Raw genomic sequence first — 15027 nt, forward strand, 5'->3', positions numbered from 1 at the left:
ACACATTTCATGTTGGGATACATTTCTTTTGAGAATCTACTTCAAAAGACTGGTCATTTTAAAGCAATAATTTAAAGAGACATTTATTTCATCTTCAATTCACTAATCATTTTAATAATTTTAATTACTCATTCTAATCATTTTAATTACATCAGGGTGGACAGATCAGATGTTGATCAACAGCAATTGCCATTTTATTGTATATTTATCACTATACAGTTTATATCAATATTGCAGTCTTCAAAAATGACTGCTACAAAAAAAACAACAACAACAAAAAATCCCCCAGAAAATTAAGGCTAAAATATACTATAGCTCTAATTCAGTTTCATGTGTGAGATACCAGTTTACTTTAGTGGGACTATGAGCAGCTACTGTCAGCCATCAAAATTAGATCCTGGCAGCTAGGACTGTGTTTATGTTTTTTTAACAGCCATTAAAACATCTGCCTAATATTGTATAGGTCATTGTGCCACTAAAACAGCTCTGACCCATCAAGCCATGGACTCCACAAGAGCTCTGAAGGTATGCTGTGTAATATGGCACCAAGATATTAGCAGCAGATCTATTAAGTGTTTTAAGTTGTGAGATGATCTACATTCTAGATCGGACTAGTTTACCAAGCACATCCCACAGATGCTCAATCATCTAAGGAATTTGGAGACTAAGTATGGAAGCAAGTGCCAGACCCAATATCAGGACCTCCTCCATCTGTACCATGATCAGAAGTAGTGAGTCAAGAACCTACAAGTGGATTGACAGGTTCTCCAGACGGTTATTCCAGAGTGGCCATGCCTCACTTTGGCCTAGCCAGGATGGAACCACATGACCTGGAAGTGTTCTTGAAGCACTCTGTGGCATGGTGATACCTAATAAGCAACCTGCCTTGTGGCATGATGATACATAATAAGCAACAGGGTACATACCACACATTGGTGGATTCAGGATGTAACCAAATATCAATTCACCAATGCCTAGTTCAAGGTAAGGCAATGGAAAATTTTATTTCTCCTTGGAGCAGTCATACAACAAGACCCTGCGGAACTTTCTGTTTTTAAGAATAGGTTTTATGGGATGGTGGTGCATGACATGACCATGGTGTGGCATGGCATGGGAGTTCACCATCAGATAAAGTGCACATTTTGCTACTGGCCAAGTAGCAAGGAACGTTCGAAGTTACACAGAGTGTTGGGGACGTTGAATATGAGTATGGCGAACAGATAATGGCATGTGGCGGGTTTACAACCTAAGACTCCTTAAAACATGGTGAGAGTTGGTCCTTTTAGGAAGAAAGGAGTTAGAATGTTAGAATGTAAAGCTTATGTTGAGCTGGAGTGACCCTGCTATCTAGCCATCACAATATGGCCCTTGTAAATGTCACTCAGGCCATTTTGATGCGAGTTATTCACTTCGCCTGTCAGTGGATTTATTGTTTGAGGAATTATAAACCATGAGTTAAACAGATGGCAACATGACTACATGATTATATCAAAATGTTCATTGCTTTCTTCTTCGTATATCTTATCAGATCATTATTAACAGCAACCGACAGGTGCATCTCAAAAGTTAATTTATTGTCGTGGAAAAGTTCATTTATTTCAGTAATTCATCTCATATAGTGAAACTTGTGCATTATATAAATTCAGTACACACAGACCGAAGTAGTTTAAGTCTTTGGTCCTTTTAATTGTGATGATTTTGGCTCACATTTAACAAAAACCCACAATCAATTCATCTAAAAAAATTTTGAATATAGTGACATGCCAATCAGCTAATCAACTCAAAACACCTGCAAAGGTTTCCTGAGTTATCAAAATGGTCTCTTAATATGGTTCACTAGGCTACACAATCATGGGTAAGACTGCTGATCTGACAGTTGTCCAGAAGGCAATCATTGACACCCTTCACAAGGAGGGTAAGCCACAAACATTCATTGCCAAAGAAGCTGGCTAGTGATGATTTGGGGTGCTGATCTGCTAAGATGATCTGCTGGTGTTGGTCCACTGTGTTTTTTTGAAAACCAAAGTCACTGCACCCATTTACCAAGATATTTTGGAGCATTTCATGCTTCCTTCTGCTGGTTAGCTTTTAAAGATTCTGATTTAGTTTTCCAGCAGGATTTGGCACCTGCCCACACTGCCAAAAGCACCAAAAGTTGGTTAAATGACCATGATGTTGGTGTGCTTGACTGGCCAGCAAACTCACTAGACCTGAACCCCATAGAGAATAAATCTATGGGGTATTGTCAAGAGGAAAATGAGAAACAAGAGAGCAAAAAATGCAGATTAGCTGAAGGCCACTGTGAAAGAAACCTGGGATTCCATACTACCTCAGCAGTGCCACAGACTGATCACCTCCATGGCACACCAAATTAAAGCAGTAATTAAAGCAAAAGAGAGACCCAACCAAGTATTGAGTACATATACAGTAAATGAACATACTTTCCAGAAGGCCAACAATTCACTAAAAATGTTTTTTTATTGGTCTCATGAAATTTTTTGGGATAGAGAATTGGTGGGTTTTTTTGCTAAATGTGAGCCAAAATCATCACAATTAAAAGTACCAAAGACTACTTCAGTCTGTGTGTCCTGAATTTATATAATACACAAGTTTCATTAATTGAGCGGATTTACTGAAATAAATGAACTTTGTTGTATTGAGATGCACCTGTATATCAACGGGGCCCATTTATTAACAGAGGGATCTCTATTAAAAGGTTTACCATCTTAATGCAGTCATATGAATAATTGAAAAGTATTACTTAGATAGGATTGTAAGTATGTATTCTTAGCATTGTGTGTGTATGTGTATGTGTATGCGTGTGTGTGTGTGTGTGTGTGTGTGTGTGTGTGTGTGTGTAAGTGCTTGAGTAAAGTTATCCTTGCCTAATGAATAATGTAAATTTTGAAGCCCATCCCTTCTCCTCTCCTTACATACTCTCTCTCTCTCTCTCTCTCTCTCTCTCTCTCTCTCTCTCTCTCTCTCTCACACACACACACACACACACACACACACACACACTCCTTGTGCTTCTCAGGTTTCAATAGCTCAACCCCAAGTTGTAACACATTTATGTACAAATATAAGGTCATTTTAGCTGCCATATTAATAGGATGTGTAGCATACACAAAGAATGGACAAGGAAAATGCAAAAGAATACCATGTATACACTGATGTTATTCTAAAATATTTTTTTCTCTACATTTTTTCTTTTTTCTCTAGCAAAGTTTAATGTCTACTTTTCTTCATTACATACATACACATAATGAAAATACAGACTTAATATCTGTGTGTTAGATTTGGAAAAGGAATTACTTTTAAGACAGCACGTAATAATATGATATATATGAATATGAATACGACAGAGGAGTGTCTTAAAGGTATCGCAAATAATTTGATGGCAGCAAGGTCATGTGACCCATTCCCCATGTAGTAATTATTCAGGAGCTCCACACTACACTGCAAGATGTGTAACAAGCCCCGCACTGAGGCCCAGTTTCAGCTACACCTTTGCACCTGGGGTCAGGCGGCGTCACCCAACACCACTGAAACAGACGAGGAAACACTCTTCATGCTGCTAGATGAATAAAAGATGCCAGCAAGAGTGAAAAAAAGCCTCGAAACTGAAGAAAGTAATGACGGAACAGAGGAGAAGGAGCCAAAGGTGAAAGGAAAGAGTGGGATCTCTGCCAGCCAAGATGTACCAGACAGTGAGAAGAGAAGGAAGAGGCCCAAGAATACAACAGACAAGGAGGAGGAGAAGAGTGAGAAAGTACAGAAAAAGAAGGGAGGGACAGATGAGAAGGTAAAGAAGAAAAAGAAAAAGAAAGGAGAGGATTACATGAAGGAGTATGCTGAGGCAATAGATGGAGAAGAGGATGGTGATGAGCAGAACAACAATGAGCCAGTCAAAAAGGAAAAACAGAAAAAAGAGAAACATCCAGCAGTGGAAGATGGTGAGGAGGTGAAAAAACAGAAAGAGAAAAAGAAAAATAAGAATAAGAAGACAGAGTCAGAAAGTGAGGTGGCAGCAGGAGCTGAAGAAGGAGAAAAAGAAGACGACATGGAAAAGAAAAGTAAAGATGTAAAAAAGAAGAAGAAGTCTGTGGAAGAGGCTGAGGAGGATGAGGAAGTCCAGGAGGAAGAGACAGAAGAGGAAGAAGAGAACAAAAACAAGAAGAAAAAGGATAAAAAGAAGAAGAAGGGCTCAGAGAGTGATGATGAAAAGAAAGGGAAGAAAGGGAAGAAAAAAAACAAGCAATTAGCCTACTCTGAGATCTACCAGCAGGAGATTATGAATTATCACACTGAGGACTCAGATGACTATGAAGATGAATACTATAAGAAAAAAGGTACTAGCACAGTTTTTTCCTTCTTTATCATTGTTGTTTGCTCTGGAATTCTATTAATTCACACTATTTCATGTGGTCTCGCATGGGGCATTTTCATCTGTTAATTCATCTGTGTATAATAAGCAAAGAGAAAGGAAATGGAAAATTCTAATAGAATTTGCAATTTTTTTTATGTCCCCTAGCTAGTTTCCATAAATTTTCTTGGCAGACCACTATCTAATTGGAAGTCAATTTATGAAGTGCTTTTTCAAAGCTCTCAACTACAGTGTATGCTGATGAATTATGGAACCCATAATGCATCTTTTATTAGCATCTAATTTCATTGCTGCACCATTTTTAAGATAATAATAACAAGAAACTTTAGATAAGATAACTTGTAATGAACTCTTATACATTATGTGGCCAAAGGTTTGTAGACACCTGACCATGTATACTGTATGCATATGTCAAATGTAGTCCAGAATTGGGAAGTCTTCTGGGAAGGCTTTTCCCTAGATATTGGAGCGTGTCTGTTGAGATTTGCTCATTCATGGACAAAGCGTTCATCAAGTATGGCACTGATGTACAAGGTTTGGGGAGCAGCTGTGGTTTTAATTCATTACAAAAGTGATCAGTGTGGTTGAGGTCAGAGCCTGTGCAGGCCATGTGAGTTCCTTCACATCAATCTTGGCAAACTATGTTTTTATAAACCTCCCTTTTGGCAGAAGGGGCATTGTCGAGTTGTAACAGCAATGGTACAGCAATTCAAAATTCAAAGAGACTATACAATTCTATACAGTTGTGTGTTTGAACTAAGGTGTCCACAAACTTAATTAAAAAAACAAGTCTGCCAGCTAGTTCTCAGGAACCTGCTCTGACTGGCAAACTCTTTTTCCTTATTTGCCAATCATGGCAGAGACAATGGTCTTTTCATGCAACCTTCTCAGGTTCATACATTTCTAAGAGTAAATTGGTCAGGCATGGCAATTATTGACACCTTCCAGGAGACAATATCATAAGTAAAAAACAGAGCCTTGATTATGAAAACATTTTATATTGCCATTTGGAATGAGTGTAAACTCTATTGCTAATATAATAAACCACTATTGTATAATGTTACAAACACGTTATTACATTATTAATTATTACAGTAATTATTATTATAATAGTTAATAGTTAAATGGTTAAAAAATTTTATGATGGCATTAACATTGGATTTGTACTAACCATAAACGAGTAACAGTGGTTAAGGTGAGTGGTGAAATTTGTACAAAAAAAATTAATTTGTTTTTTAATAAAATTGTTATAATGGTTGCTTAAGGCAGTTCATTAAGACATCTTCATTTGTTCATCTCTGTCCTTGTAATATATTCAGCCAGTATCTCTAGAGTAAAATTTACTAGTATATGATGAACTGCTCTGCCTATATATAGTTTTGGTTTTAGGCCTCACAGACCTTGTTCTAAACACTCGTACTTGGCAAAGCTACAACCCTTAGTGGTGTCCAAGAAGGAGAGCCATAACACAAAGGTGTCTGAATCGTTCTTTTGCCTCACTGCCTTGGTTAAGTCACAGCCTTTAACTTTCACCTATTTTGCCCTTACAGATTAACACTGAAGGGCTAGAGGTAATGTGTTCTTGTTGCTCTCTGGATTATATCCAGTAGTGCAAACACTGTTTAGGGTAATTGTATTTCAACATCACCTCAATGTGATACTGAAATTTACATACAACTTTCTACAACTCTGTGCAGACTGGGTTTCTGACATGGGCTTATGTTGACGGGCTTAGCTGTATATGTGGAAAAACTCTTTGATTATAAAGGAATGTCTAGGAGGATAAAATGCTGAAAATTCATTCATTCATTCATTCATTCATCTTCTACCGCTTATCCGAACTACCTCGGGTCACGGGGAGCCTGTGCCTATCTCAGGCGTCATTGGGCATCAAGGCAGGATACACCCTGGACGGAGTGCCAACCCATCGCAGGGCAATGCTGAAAATTCAGCAAAAAAAACAACAACAAAAAAACCATATTAAATTATTAAATTATTAAATATAATAAATTATGAAAAATGTCAAATTTTAATATCTCAGGTATGATCAGAAATCATTAGATAAATTCTATAAAGTGTTAAAGATGTTAGTGCTGTATTCTAGCTGATGTGTGACAATCAGGTTTCCATCTCATTTAAAATCACTTCTTAATGGGGTAGAGACACAGTAGTAAAACTGGGTAATTACAGCAGGTCAGGTAAGGACACATGATAAGCTGACAGTGTTCATTATCATTTGGTGTTGGAATACCATTTAATATTTATTCAAAGGCAAACTAAATTCGATCTTTATGTTTTTCTCTTTTATAGTGTATGAGGTGGTGACAGTAACAGGTGATGTGAAAGCAGCAGGCACAGATGCTAATGTTTTTGTCACCTTGTATGGAGAGTATGGTGTTACACCAAAGGTTCTCCTTGCCAGCAAGTGAGTTCACCAGCCTATTCAAGATTTGGAAGAGATCATCCATGAATTAACTGTTAATGTTTTAAAATATGATTCTATTCTATAATATTTCAATAGAGAATAAGCCAGAGTAAGACATCAGAAATTTAAATAACATATGAAATGCCTTGATATTACAAGGTTTTTTACATAGATTTAGCGTTTTGTTTTTTTTTCCTTCCTTTTTTTTTTTTTTTTTTTTTTTTTTTTTGGGGGGGGGGGGGGGGGGGAATGTATGTTTAAAAGATTGCTTTAGTGTTTTAGGTGTCACCAAAAGCTGAACTGGAAAGCCTCCTGTTCCCATTCCAGGCAAATGTATAAATTAAAATAGAATTTAGTTTTGTTTAAAAATTAGGCATGTTTGGATATGTTGGTAATGTAAAGACGAACAAGGGAGTGGTGATTAATTGTGTCATTTTGCCTTTCTTTCTGTTTTCTCAGCACTGAAAGGAGGTATTGCCTTATTAAAAAGGCCACTCAATAACTTGTGTGGCAGATCATTGTGTTTTTATTATTGTATTTGTATATGAGAGCATTCTTTTTTTATGCTTTTTTTGCTTTTTTTATGACCTCCCATCCCATTCACACACACACACATACACACACACACACACACACACACACACACACACACACATAGCAAACTAAGAAACATTTTCTGTACAGCTTTACAATGTCTAGTCATCACTAACAAGGAAGAGAAGTAGATCAAATGACATCCTAATCTTATTCACAGCCAATGGGATAGGACGGTTATATTAATCTACTTCCAGTTAAAAAAAAACAATAATTCTGCATGTGTGATTGATTTTCTACATGCACTTTTTCTGCGTGTATAGAATTGATGTGCATGCCTTAACCAGACTCTTGAAATGCTCCATGCATTAATCAATAAGTCTGGAAATTAAGCAAATATTGATTAATCTAAGAGTATTTCCTTGCTCAGATGTAAGTTTCATGTTGCATAATGACTAATAAAAATACTTTAGGTAAAAAATGAGACTTTAGGTAAAAAGTATAATGTACATCTTTTTGAACTTTGATTGGCATGAATCTGATGGTCAGAATGCAACATTTTGGAATTAAGATGAAATTTAGCAGAATTTCTTTAACTGCCTAAATTGCATCATTTCCAAAGTTTGCTAATTGAGGACTGCCAGTGTTGAATGTATATTGTGATTATAGTAATGAATATGGATTTAATTATGTGTGTGGGGAACGCTGTTAGAAATTTTACCTATAATTGTTTGGGTGTTGTGATGTGTGTGACTTGATAAAAGTGTTTTTCAAGCTAATATTCTGCATCTGCAATGTATTGGTGATTACCACAGACAAGAATACTGATACTACTGAGAACAGCACGGAAAATGTCCTGTTTAATTCAAACACATTTTTTGTAAACATGTCGAAATTCTTGTTTTTATAGATTAATTCATTCATTCGTTCATTTAACATTTTCCTCTTTCCTAGTAATAGCATAGCAATAGTTTTATTGTGTGGATTTTATTTGTATGGATTTTATTTTCACAAATATGTGTTATATATTCATTTTAAAGTGTTGCACCAATAGGATTTCTTGTACACAATAATCACCAGATGCTACAGATGTGGTAATAAAGATTAGGTTGAAAGGCACTGAAATATTTCATTAATTTGGTCAGAGATTACAGACATATTTGTAACGCCAAGGGCTAAGTCACAAATTTTATTTTTAAGAAAGAAAGATTGTTTTGCAAAAACTAAATGCAAGTGGTCTCTATCTTCTTTCTTTCTTTTCTTTTTTATTTTTTTTAATCAATTTTATTCATTCCTCAATTTGCTCTGTAGGAGCAGGGTGGCTTTCGAAAAGAACAAAACTGATGTGTTCCGGATAAAGACACACAATGTTGGGCCATTAAAAAAACTCAGGTACTCACAGACACACATACACAGACACACTTTGTATAGCACATTGTGTAAAATTGTGCATTTGTTATCTTTTAGGATTGAGCATGACAACACAGGAATGAATGCCAGGTGGTATCTGGATCGAGTCACATTGCTGGACATGAACAGGCCACACCTTCGCCTTTTCTTTGCCTGTAGCCGTTGGCTGGCCCGGGATGTGGGTGATGGACTAACAGTGAGATATCTTCTGGGCAGCCTTAATCCTATGAACATTCCTAAACGTAAGATTGTTAGATACAGTTAATGGTTTAGCACCATTCTGGTCCTGAAATCTGAGTGCAAAAGCAATTACTACTATTCTAATGTTCTTGTTTTCAATTTGTATCATACAATAATATAGTTTTGTTAACTTATACTTCTCCAAGAAGATCCTTTTATGAAATAAAAATATGACGGGTGCGCACAAACACCCCCCCCCCACTCCCCCACACACACAAACACACACACAACACGCATAGACAAGCACACACACAAACACACACATGAGTTCAACTACTCATACTGTGCTCTGTCTATATGAGGGGATGGCGAGCACAAAGCAGTTATGTAAATTTATGTGGGCCAAATACTGTAAATGCGACTGTAAATGCATGATGTCTCAACTGGGATTCCATAAATCTGTATTTGCCAGCTTTATAACCTCCACATTGGCCTTTCCCTCTCCAGTACTTATAAATATGTATTATATTAACTGTATAGTTCTCCCTTGTTAGTTTTTGTTAGTTTCTTATGCCTTTCTTCTTTCTAGTGGCCGATTCTTCATATGTAAACTACTAAGTATACCGACTTGAATTGTTACACATTTAGGTGATACATGGGGTAGAGTGAAATGCTCAAATACACAGCATTAATTGTGTGTGTGTGTTTGTGTGTGTACATTTGTGTTCCTGACTCGTAGAGAACAAGTACATTGTCAGCGTGTTTACGTTGGATGTCAAAGGAAGCGGAACAGATGCAGATGTTTATCTGACCATCTTTGGAGAGCATGGAGATACTGGTGTGTGTGTGTGTGTGTGTGTGTGTGTGTGTGTGTGTGTGTGTGTGTGTGTGTGTGTGTGTGAATCATCACATACGTATGGGTAATATGGTTACATATATGTATTTTTTTAAATGTTGACTTTTAAATTGTGCTTTTATGTGTAGGGGAGAGGAAGCTTGTAAGTGAGGGGAAGGATACTTTTGAGAGAGGCAATGAGGATAAATTCACCATTGAGAATCCAAACCTTGGAAGGCTGACAAAAATCACCATTGGACACAACAACAAGGGCTCCTCTGCAGGCTGGGGCTGTGATAAGGTATACACAGGTGCACACACACACACACACACACACACACACACACACACACACACACACACACACACACACACACACACACACACACACTCAGATACTTAATACTTAATTTTTCCAGCTCTTTTGTCTGTCTGTAATTCATACTGAGTGATTTTTAATTCATGCAGTTTTGAAAAGATTAGTGAGCCCCTTTCTTAAGAGTTTACACAAGAGACTATAACATGATATGGCCAGGGAGAGAAGCTCCTTACACACACACACACAATAAATCAAATTGTATTGCGTTCTAGATTACCTTGAATTAGTTGATTAAAGTACGATTAAACATGGTTTAACTATGTCACACAGCAATGTACTCTCTTATTGTCCTATTCATTTAGAGGTAATTTTCCCCCTGAATTAGACAGAATGTATTGATCACTATTGTGTGGCTTTACTGAAAGTAATTATTGAAAAAAACAAGTATTTTTTTACTAATAAAAAGCAAATACTTTTGCAGTAAATGTATGTGTGACATTTATTGGTAATATAAGACCATTTTCTGGTGCTGCAACTAAGCACATTGGTGCTACTGATGTCATAACTTCATGAACTTGAATTTATTCACTTGAATATCTACACATTCCACTGAATTTATTCTATTACTGTACACAACAGCTAGTTCAGGTCCATTCATTTGATATGACAAGGGTATATAATATTCAAGAGTGTTGACATTTACTATGTTTTGTCACTCTTCTTTGTCACTGTTAATGTTATAATTCCAGTAATAAATGTTTAACATAAAAATGGTTACTACAATTTCTGCAGGCCATGTGTTAGTTGTGTGTTGGCATGACAACAAGAAACCCTCTATCTAGCTATAGCTTCTTTGGGAAATATTTTCAGTGATGAAGCAGAAATATACGGAAGCGTATTGTACGGAAGCGTATTGCATTCACTTGAGGAAAAAATCTACTCTGTTTTTCTGAATTAACGAGTTAATTATCTCAGAATTATGAGATAATTTTTCATGAATAAAAAGTTTTTTTGCTCTGTTTTTCTGAATTAACGACTTATCTCAAAATTATGAGATAAATTTTTTTCGAAAAACATTTTTTTCACTCTGTTTTTATGAATTAATGAGTTAATTATCTCAGAATTATGAGATAATTTTTCATAAAAAAAAAATTAATTGTTCTGTTTTTCTGAATTAACTTTGCGCAGACACCTCAAGACTTTGAGCCTGTTCAGACGAAAAGAACATTCTGATCTGCTTGACGTTGCTGTGTTTCTCCAGGAGCAGTTGAACCGATATGGTATGCTTCACGGATATAAGATGATGCATCTGAAATGCATTCAGGCTGGCTATGTGGTGACAGGCAATTGTTGAAAATACTGGATCCCATGGAGTGCAACTGAGACGCCGGAATCGTCTTCGGCGACGTTTGTGTCATAATCCAGCCCCGAACTTTTTATGGCATGTTGATTCATATGAGGAGGCACGGTGGCTTAGTGGTTAGCATGTTCGCCTCACACCTACAGGGTCGGGGTTCGATTCCCGCCTCCACCTTGTGTGTGTGGAGTTTGCATGTTCTCCCCGTGCCTCGGGGGTTTCCTCCGGGTACTCCGGTTTCCTCCCCCGGTCCAAAGACATGCATGGTAGGTTGATTGGCATCTCTGGAAAATTGTCCGTAGTGAGTGAATGTGTGTGTGTGTGTGTGCCCTGCGATGGGTTGGCACTCTGTCCAGGGTGTATCCTGCCTTGATGCCCGATGACGCCTGAGATAGGCACAGGCTCCCCATGACCCGAGGTAGTTCGGATAAGCGGTAGAAAATGAATGAATGAATGATTCATATGATAAACTCAAACCATATGGGATCTGCATCAATGGTGCAATCAACGGGTTTTCACGAATGGTGATACGGCTACCGTGAAGCATACCATATCGGTTCAACTGATATAGAAACACAGCAACGTCAAGCTGATCAGAATGTTCTTTTCGTCTGAACAGGTGCAAAGTCTTGAGGTGTCTGCGCAAAGTTGACGCACTAATAACAATACCATTTATATTACTTAAAGACAGCAGTATCTCAAACCCAAAGTAAAATAAAACCGGATTAAACTTGAAAGGCGGGACATGTTTACTTCCATGCAATCCACCTAAAATAGAGCTCCTGGCAGGATTTTGAGCGATCTCATTAATTCAGAAAAACAGAACAATTAATTTTTTTTTTTTATGAAAAATGATCTCATAATTTTGAGATAATTAAGCCATTAATTCAGAAAAACAGAGCAAAAAAACTTTTTATTCATGAAAAATTATCTCATAATTCTGAGATAATTAACTCGTTAATTCAGAAAAACAGAGTAGATTTTTTTCCTCAAGTGAATGCAATACGCTTCCGTAGAAATAAACAAAACATAGTCTATATTCATTTTTTGTTCATTAAACTGCTATATAAAAGCAATATCACTTATAATTCTGCTGTTGTACTGAATATTGATAGCCATGTTGATATTCATAACAATAGCACTCTGGCTGGTGGGATATGGCTTAATTATATAACATTTTCTCACAAATAAACTTGAATATAATTATAGAATAATTGCTGAGGTGTGCAGTATGAGTGTGGCATGTACCAGAGATGGGCTTTATATGATTTTTATCATTTATATGATCTATCGATTATATTGTGCATGTGTATGCCTGTGTGTGTGTGTTACAGGTGGTCATAGATGATTTGGGTAATAAAGAAGTGTATCAATTCCCTGTTGATGCTTGGTTTGACATAGCTGAAGGTGATGGAAAAATACAGAGAGACGTGGCAATAGGACCTACACAACCAATGGGTATGTATGTGAATGTGTGTGTGTGTGTGTGTGTGAGAGAGAGAGATAGAGAGAGAGTTATTAAGAAATACTGAGAGTGGCAGAAATGATGGAAAAGTGAGAGAGAGAGATATTGAGGTAAGAGTGAGAGAGACTGAGCAAGTAAGAGACCATTCAAAATTTTAAGTTCATAATTATTCATAATTCATAATAAAAAAAACAATGTGTAATGTCCATATATGTGTGTTTGTTTGTTTGTATGTAGCGATGGTGTATAATGTCCAGGTGATGACTGGAGATATTCGGGGTGCGGGCACGAACTCAAAGATCCATCTGGTTATGTACGGCCAGAAGGGTATCAAAAACAGTGGGAAGATATTTTTGGAAGGTGGAACATTTGAGCGTGCTCAGATTGACATCTTTAACGTGGAAATAATGGATCTGATCAGTCCACTAAGCAGAGTCACGATTGGCCATGACAATGCTGGAATCAGTTGTGGCTGGTACTGTGAGAAGGTGTGTATGCATTTCTTTCTCTGTGTAAATATGTTTCTAGTGTTTTTGTAAGCATGTCTTAAAGAAAGTGTGCTATTTTTGTGTAATTAAAACTCACTTTTTAAATATTGTTTCAATTGCCTATTGTTTCAATTGCCAAAATTTAAAAAAGATACAAAAGCTAATATTTTCCTAACCATTCTATTTCTATTGACTTTTTCTGTTTTTTCCTCAGGTGACAGTGTATTGCCCTTTTACAGGGATTGAGCAGGTTTTCCCATGTCGCCGTTGGTTGGATGAAGATGTTGGAGATGGTTTGGTAGAGAGGGAGATGTATGAAATGGTGTCACTGCGAAAACGCAAACTGAAGAGTGAGAGATTTGTCTGTTTGCCATATGTTTTTCTCTTTATCATCCACCCACTGTTTCTTTTTTAGTAACGTACACTTGCCCAAGTATTTTGTACCAATATAACCCATTGTAATGATGTCAGATTTCTGCTTGAACACGTGAATCATTGTTGGTTTAGAACAGCTACTTTTATGTAGATTATTCTGGATCAATAAGAAAATTTCATAATTTTCATAATTTTTTTTTCATTGTAGGCTTTGTTTTGATCCTCTGTCATAGATATTCAGGTTTTATTATATAAATATGAAACATTTTTCACTAAATCCACTACAAACTAGGGAACATCGACATGTTTTTTTAAATCAATATTTTTAGTGGCTCAATATTAGTTCAAGAAGAATGTGACATATTGGTGTTAATTCTGACTAACCGACTAAAATCAAAGTACCTGGAAATAAACATACATTTTGTCTGATACATAGAGTACCCATGGTCACTGTGGATCTTTACTTCGGATACGAAAGGAGCTGGAACAGATGCACAGATATTTATACAAGTTTATGGGGAAAAGGGCAAAAGTGATGAGATGAAGCTGGAGAGCAAATCAGACAGCTTCGAGCAGGGCCAATGTGACAAGTTCATGGTACTGAAAATGACTATTATGACTAGTTCTACTATTCTTATTATATTACATCTAAAGTTCAGATGTGCATTTATTGTGTTATATACATATTATGTATTACATGCATGTTTCTTCTAACAATATTTTCCCCTGCTGGTCTGTGCTAGATTTTGTTGCCTGAGATTGGGAAGATAAGGAAGTTGAGAATTTGGCATGAGAAGAGACATCCGTTCTCCGGCTGGCATCTAGGCAGAGTGAGAAAGACTATCCTTTGGTCTAAGAATTTATTTGCTGTATATGTGCCCTCCTTAATGTGTGGTTGTGCATCCAGGTTACGTTAATGAACACCTTGTCGAGGGAGAAGTATAACTTTGCTTGTAATCGTTGGCTTGATATCAATGAGGATGACCAGGAGATCATCAGAGAACTGCCAGCTACTGGAGCCCATGTTCCAGAGCCTCTGCCATGTAAGAGAACCACAAACTACAACTGACTGTATAATCTATCACTGTATAAGGCTTTCACCTTTGGTCACACAAATTTGGTGACATCCATCTATCTATCTATCTATCTATCTATCTATCTATCTATCTATCTATCTATCTATCTATCTATCTACATCACTTAAAATACTGTGTTGTGGGGAACCTGGTGTCTATCCCGGGAGACACGGAGC

At 36.8% G+C, this 15027-nt stretch overlaps 1 protein-coding gene across 1 annotated transcript in view; it reads left to right on the forward strand.

Moving 5' to 3' along the window:
* The first annotated feature begins 3592 nt into the window (after positions 1 to 3592).
* LOC132860316 (lipoxygenase homology domain-containing protein 1-like) overlaps positions 3593 to 15027 on the forward strand; it is a 40396-nt gene continuing 28961 nt past the window's right edge. The window contains exons 1-13 of the mRNA XM_060891479.1: positions 3593 to 4352; positions 6698 to 6812; positions 7272 to 7283; positions 8658 to 8738; positions 8814 to 8998; positions 9676 to 9774; positions 9921 to 10072; positions 12782 to 12905; positions 13150 to 13400; positions 13615 to 13750; positions 14212 to 14372; positions 14519 to 14605; positions 14683 to 14818. Coding sequence (XP_060747462.1) covers positions 3593 to 4352; positions 6698 to 6812; positions 7272 to 7283; positions 8658 to 8738; positions 8814 to 8998; positions 9676 to 9774; positions 9921 to 10072; positions 12782 to 12905; positions 13150 to 13400; positions 13615 to 13750; positions 14212 to 14372; positions 14519 to 14605; positions 14683 to 14818 — 2299 coding nt within the window. The remainder of the gene's footprint in view (positions 4353 to 6697; positions 6813 to 7271; positions 7284 to 8657; positions 8739 to 8813; positions 8999 to 9675; positions 9775 to 9920; positions 10073 to 12781; positions 12906 to 13149; positions 13401 to 13614; positions 13751 to 14211; positions 14373 to 14518; positions 14606 to 14682; positions 14819 to 15027) is intronic.

Source organism: Tachysurus vachellii, chromosome 17 (genome assembly GCF_030014155.1).
Source record: "Tachysurus vachellii isolate PV-2020 chromosome 17, HZAU_Pvac_v1, whole genome shotgun sequence".
Classification (NCBI taxonomy): Eukaryota; Metazoa; Chordata; class Actinopteri; order Siluriformes; family Bagridae; genus Tachysurus; species Tachysurus vachellii.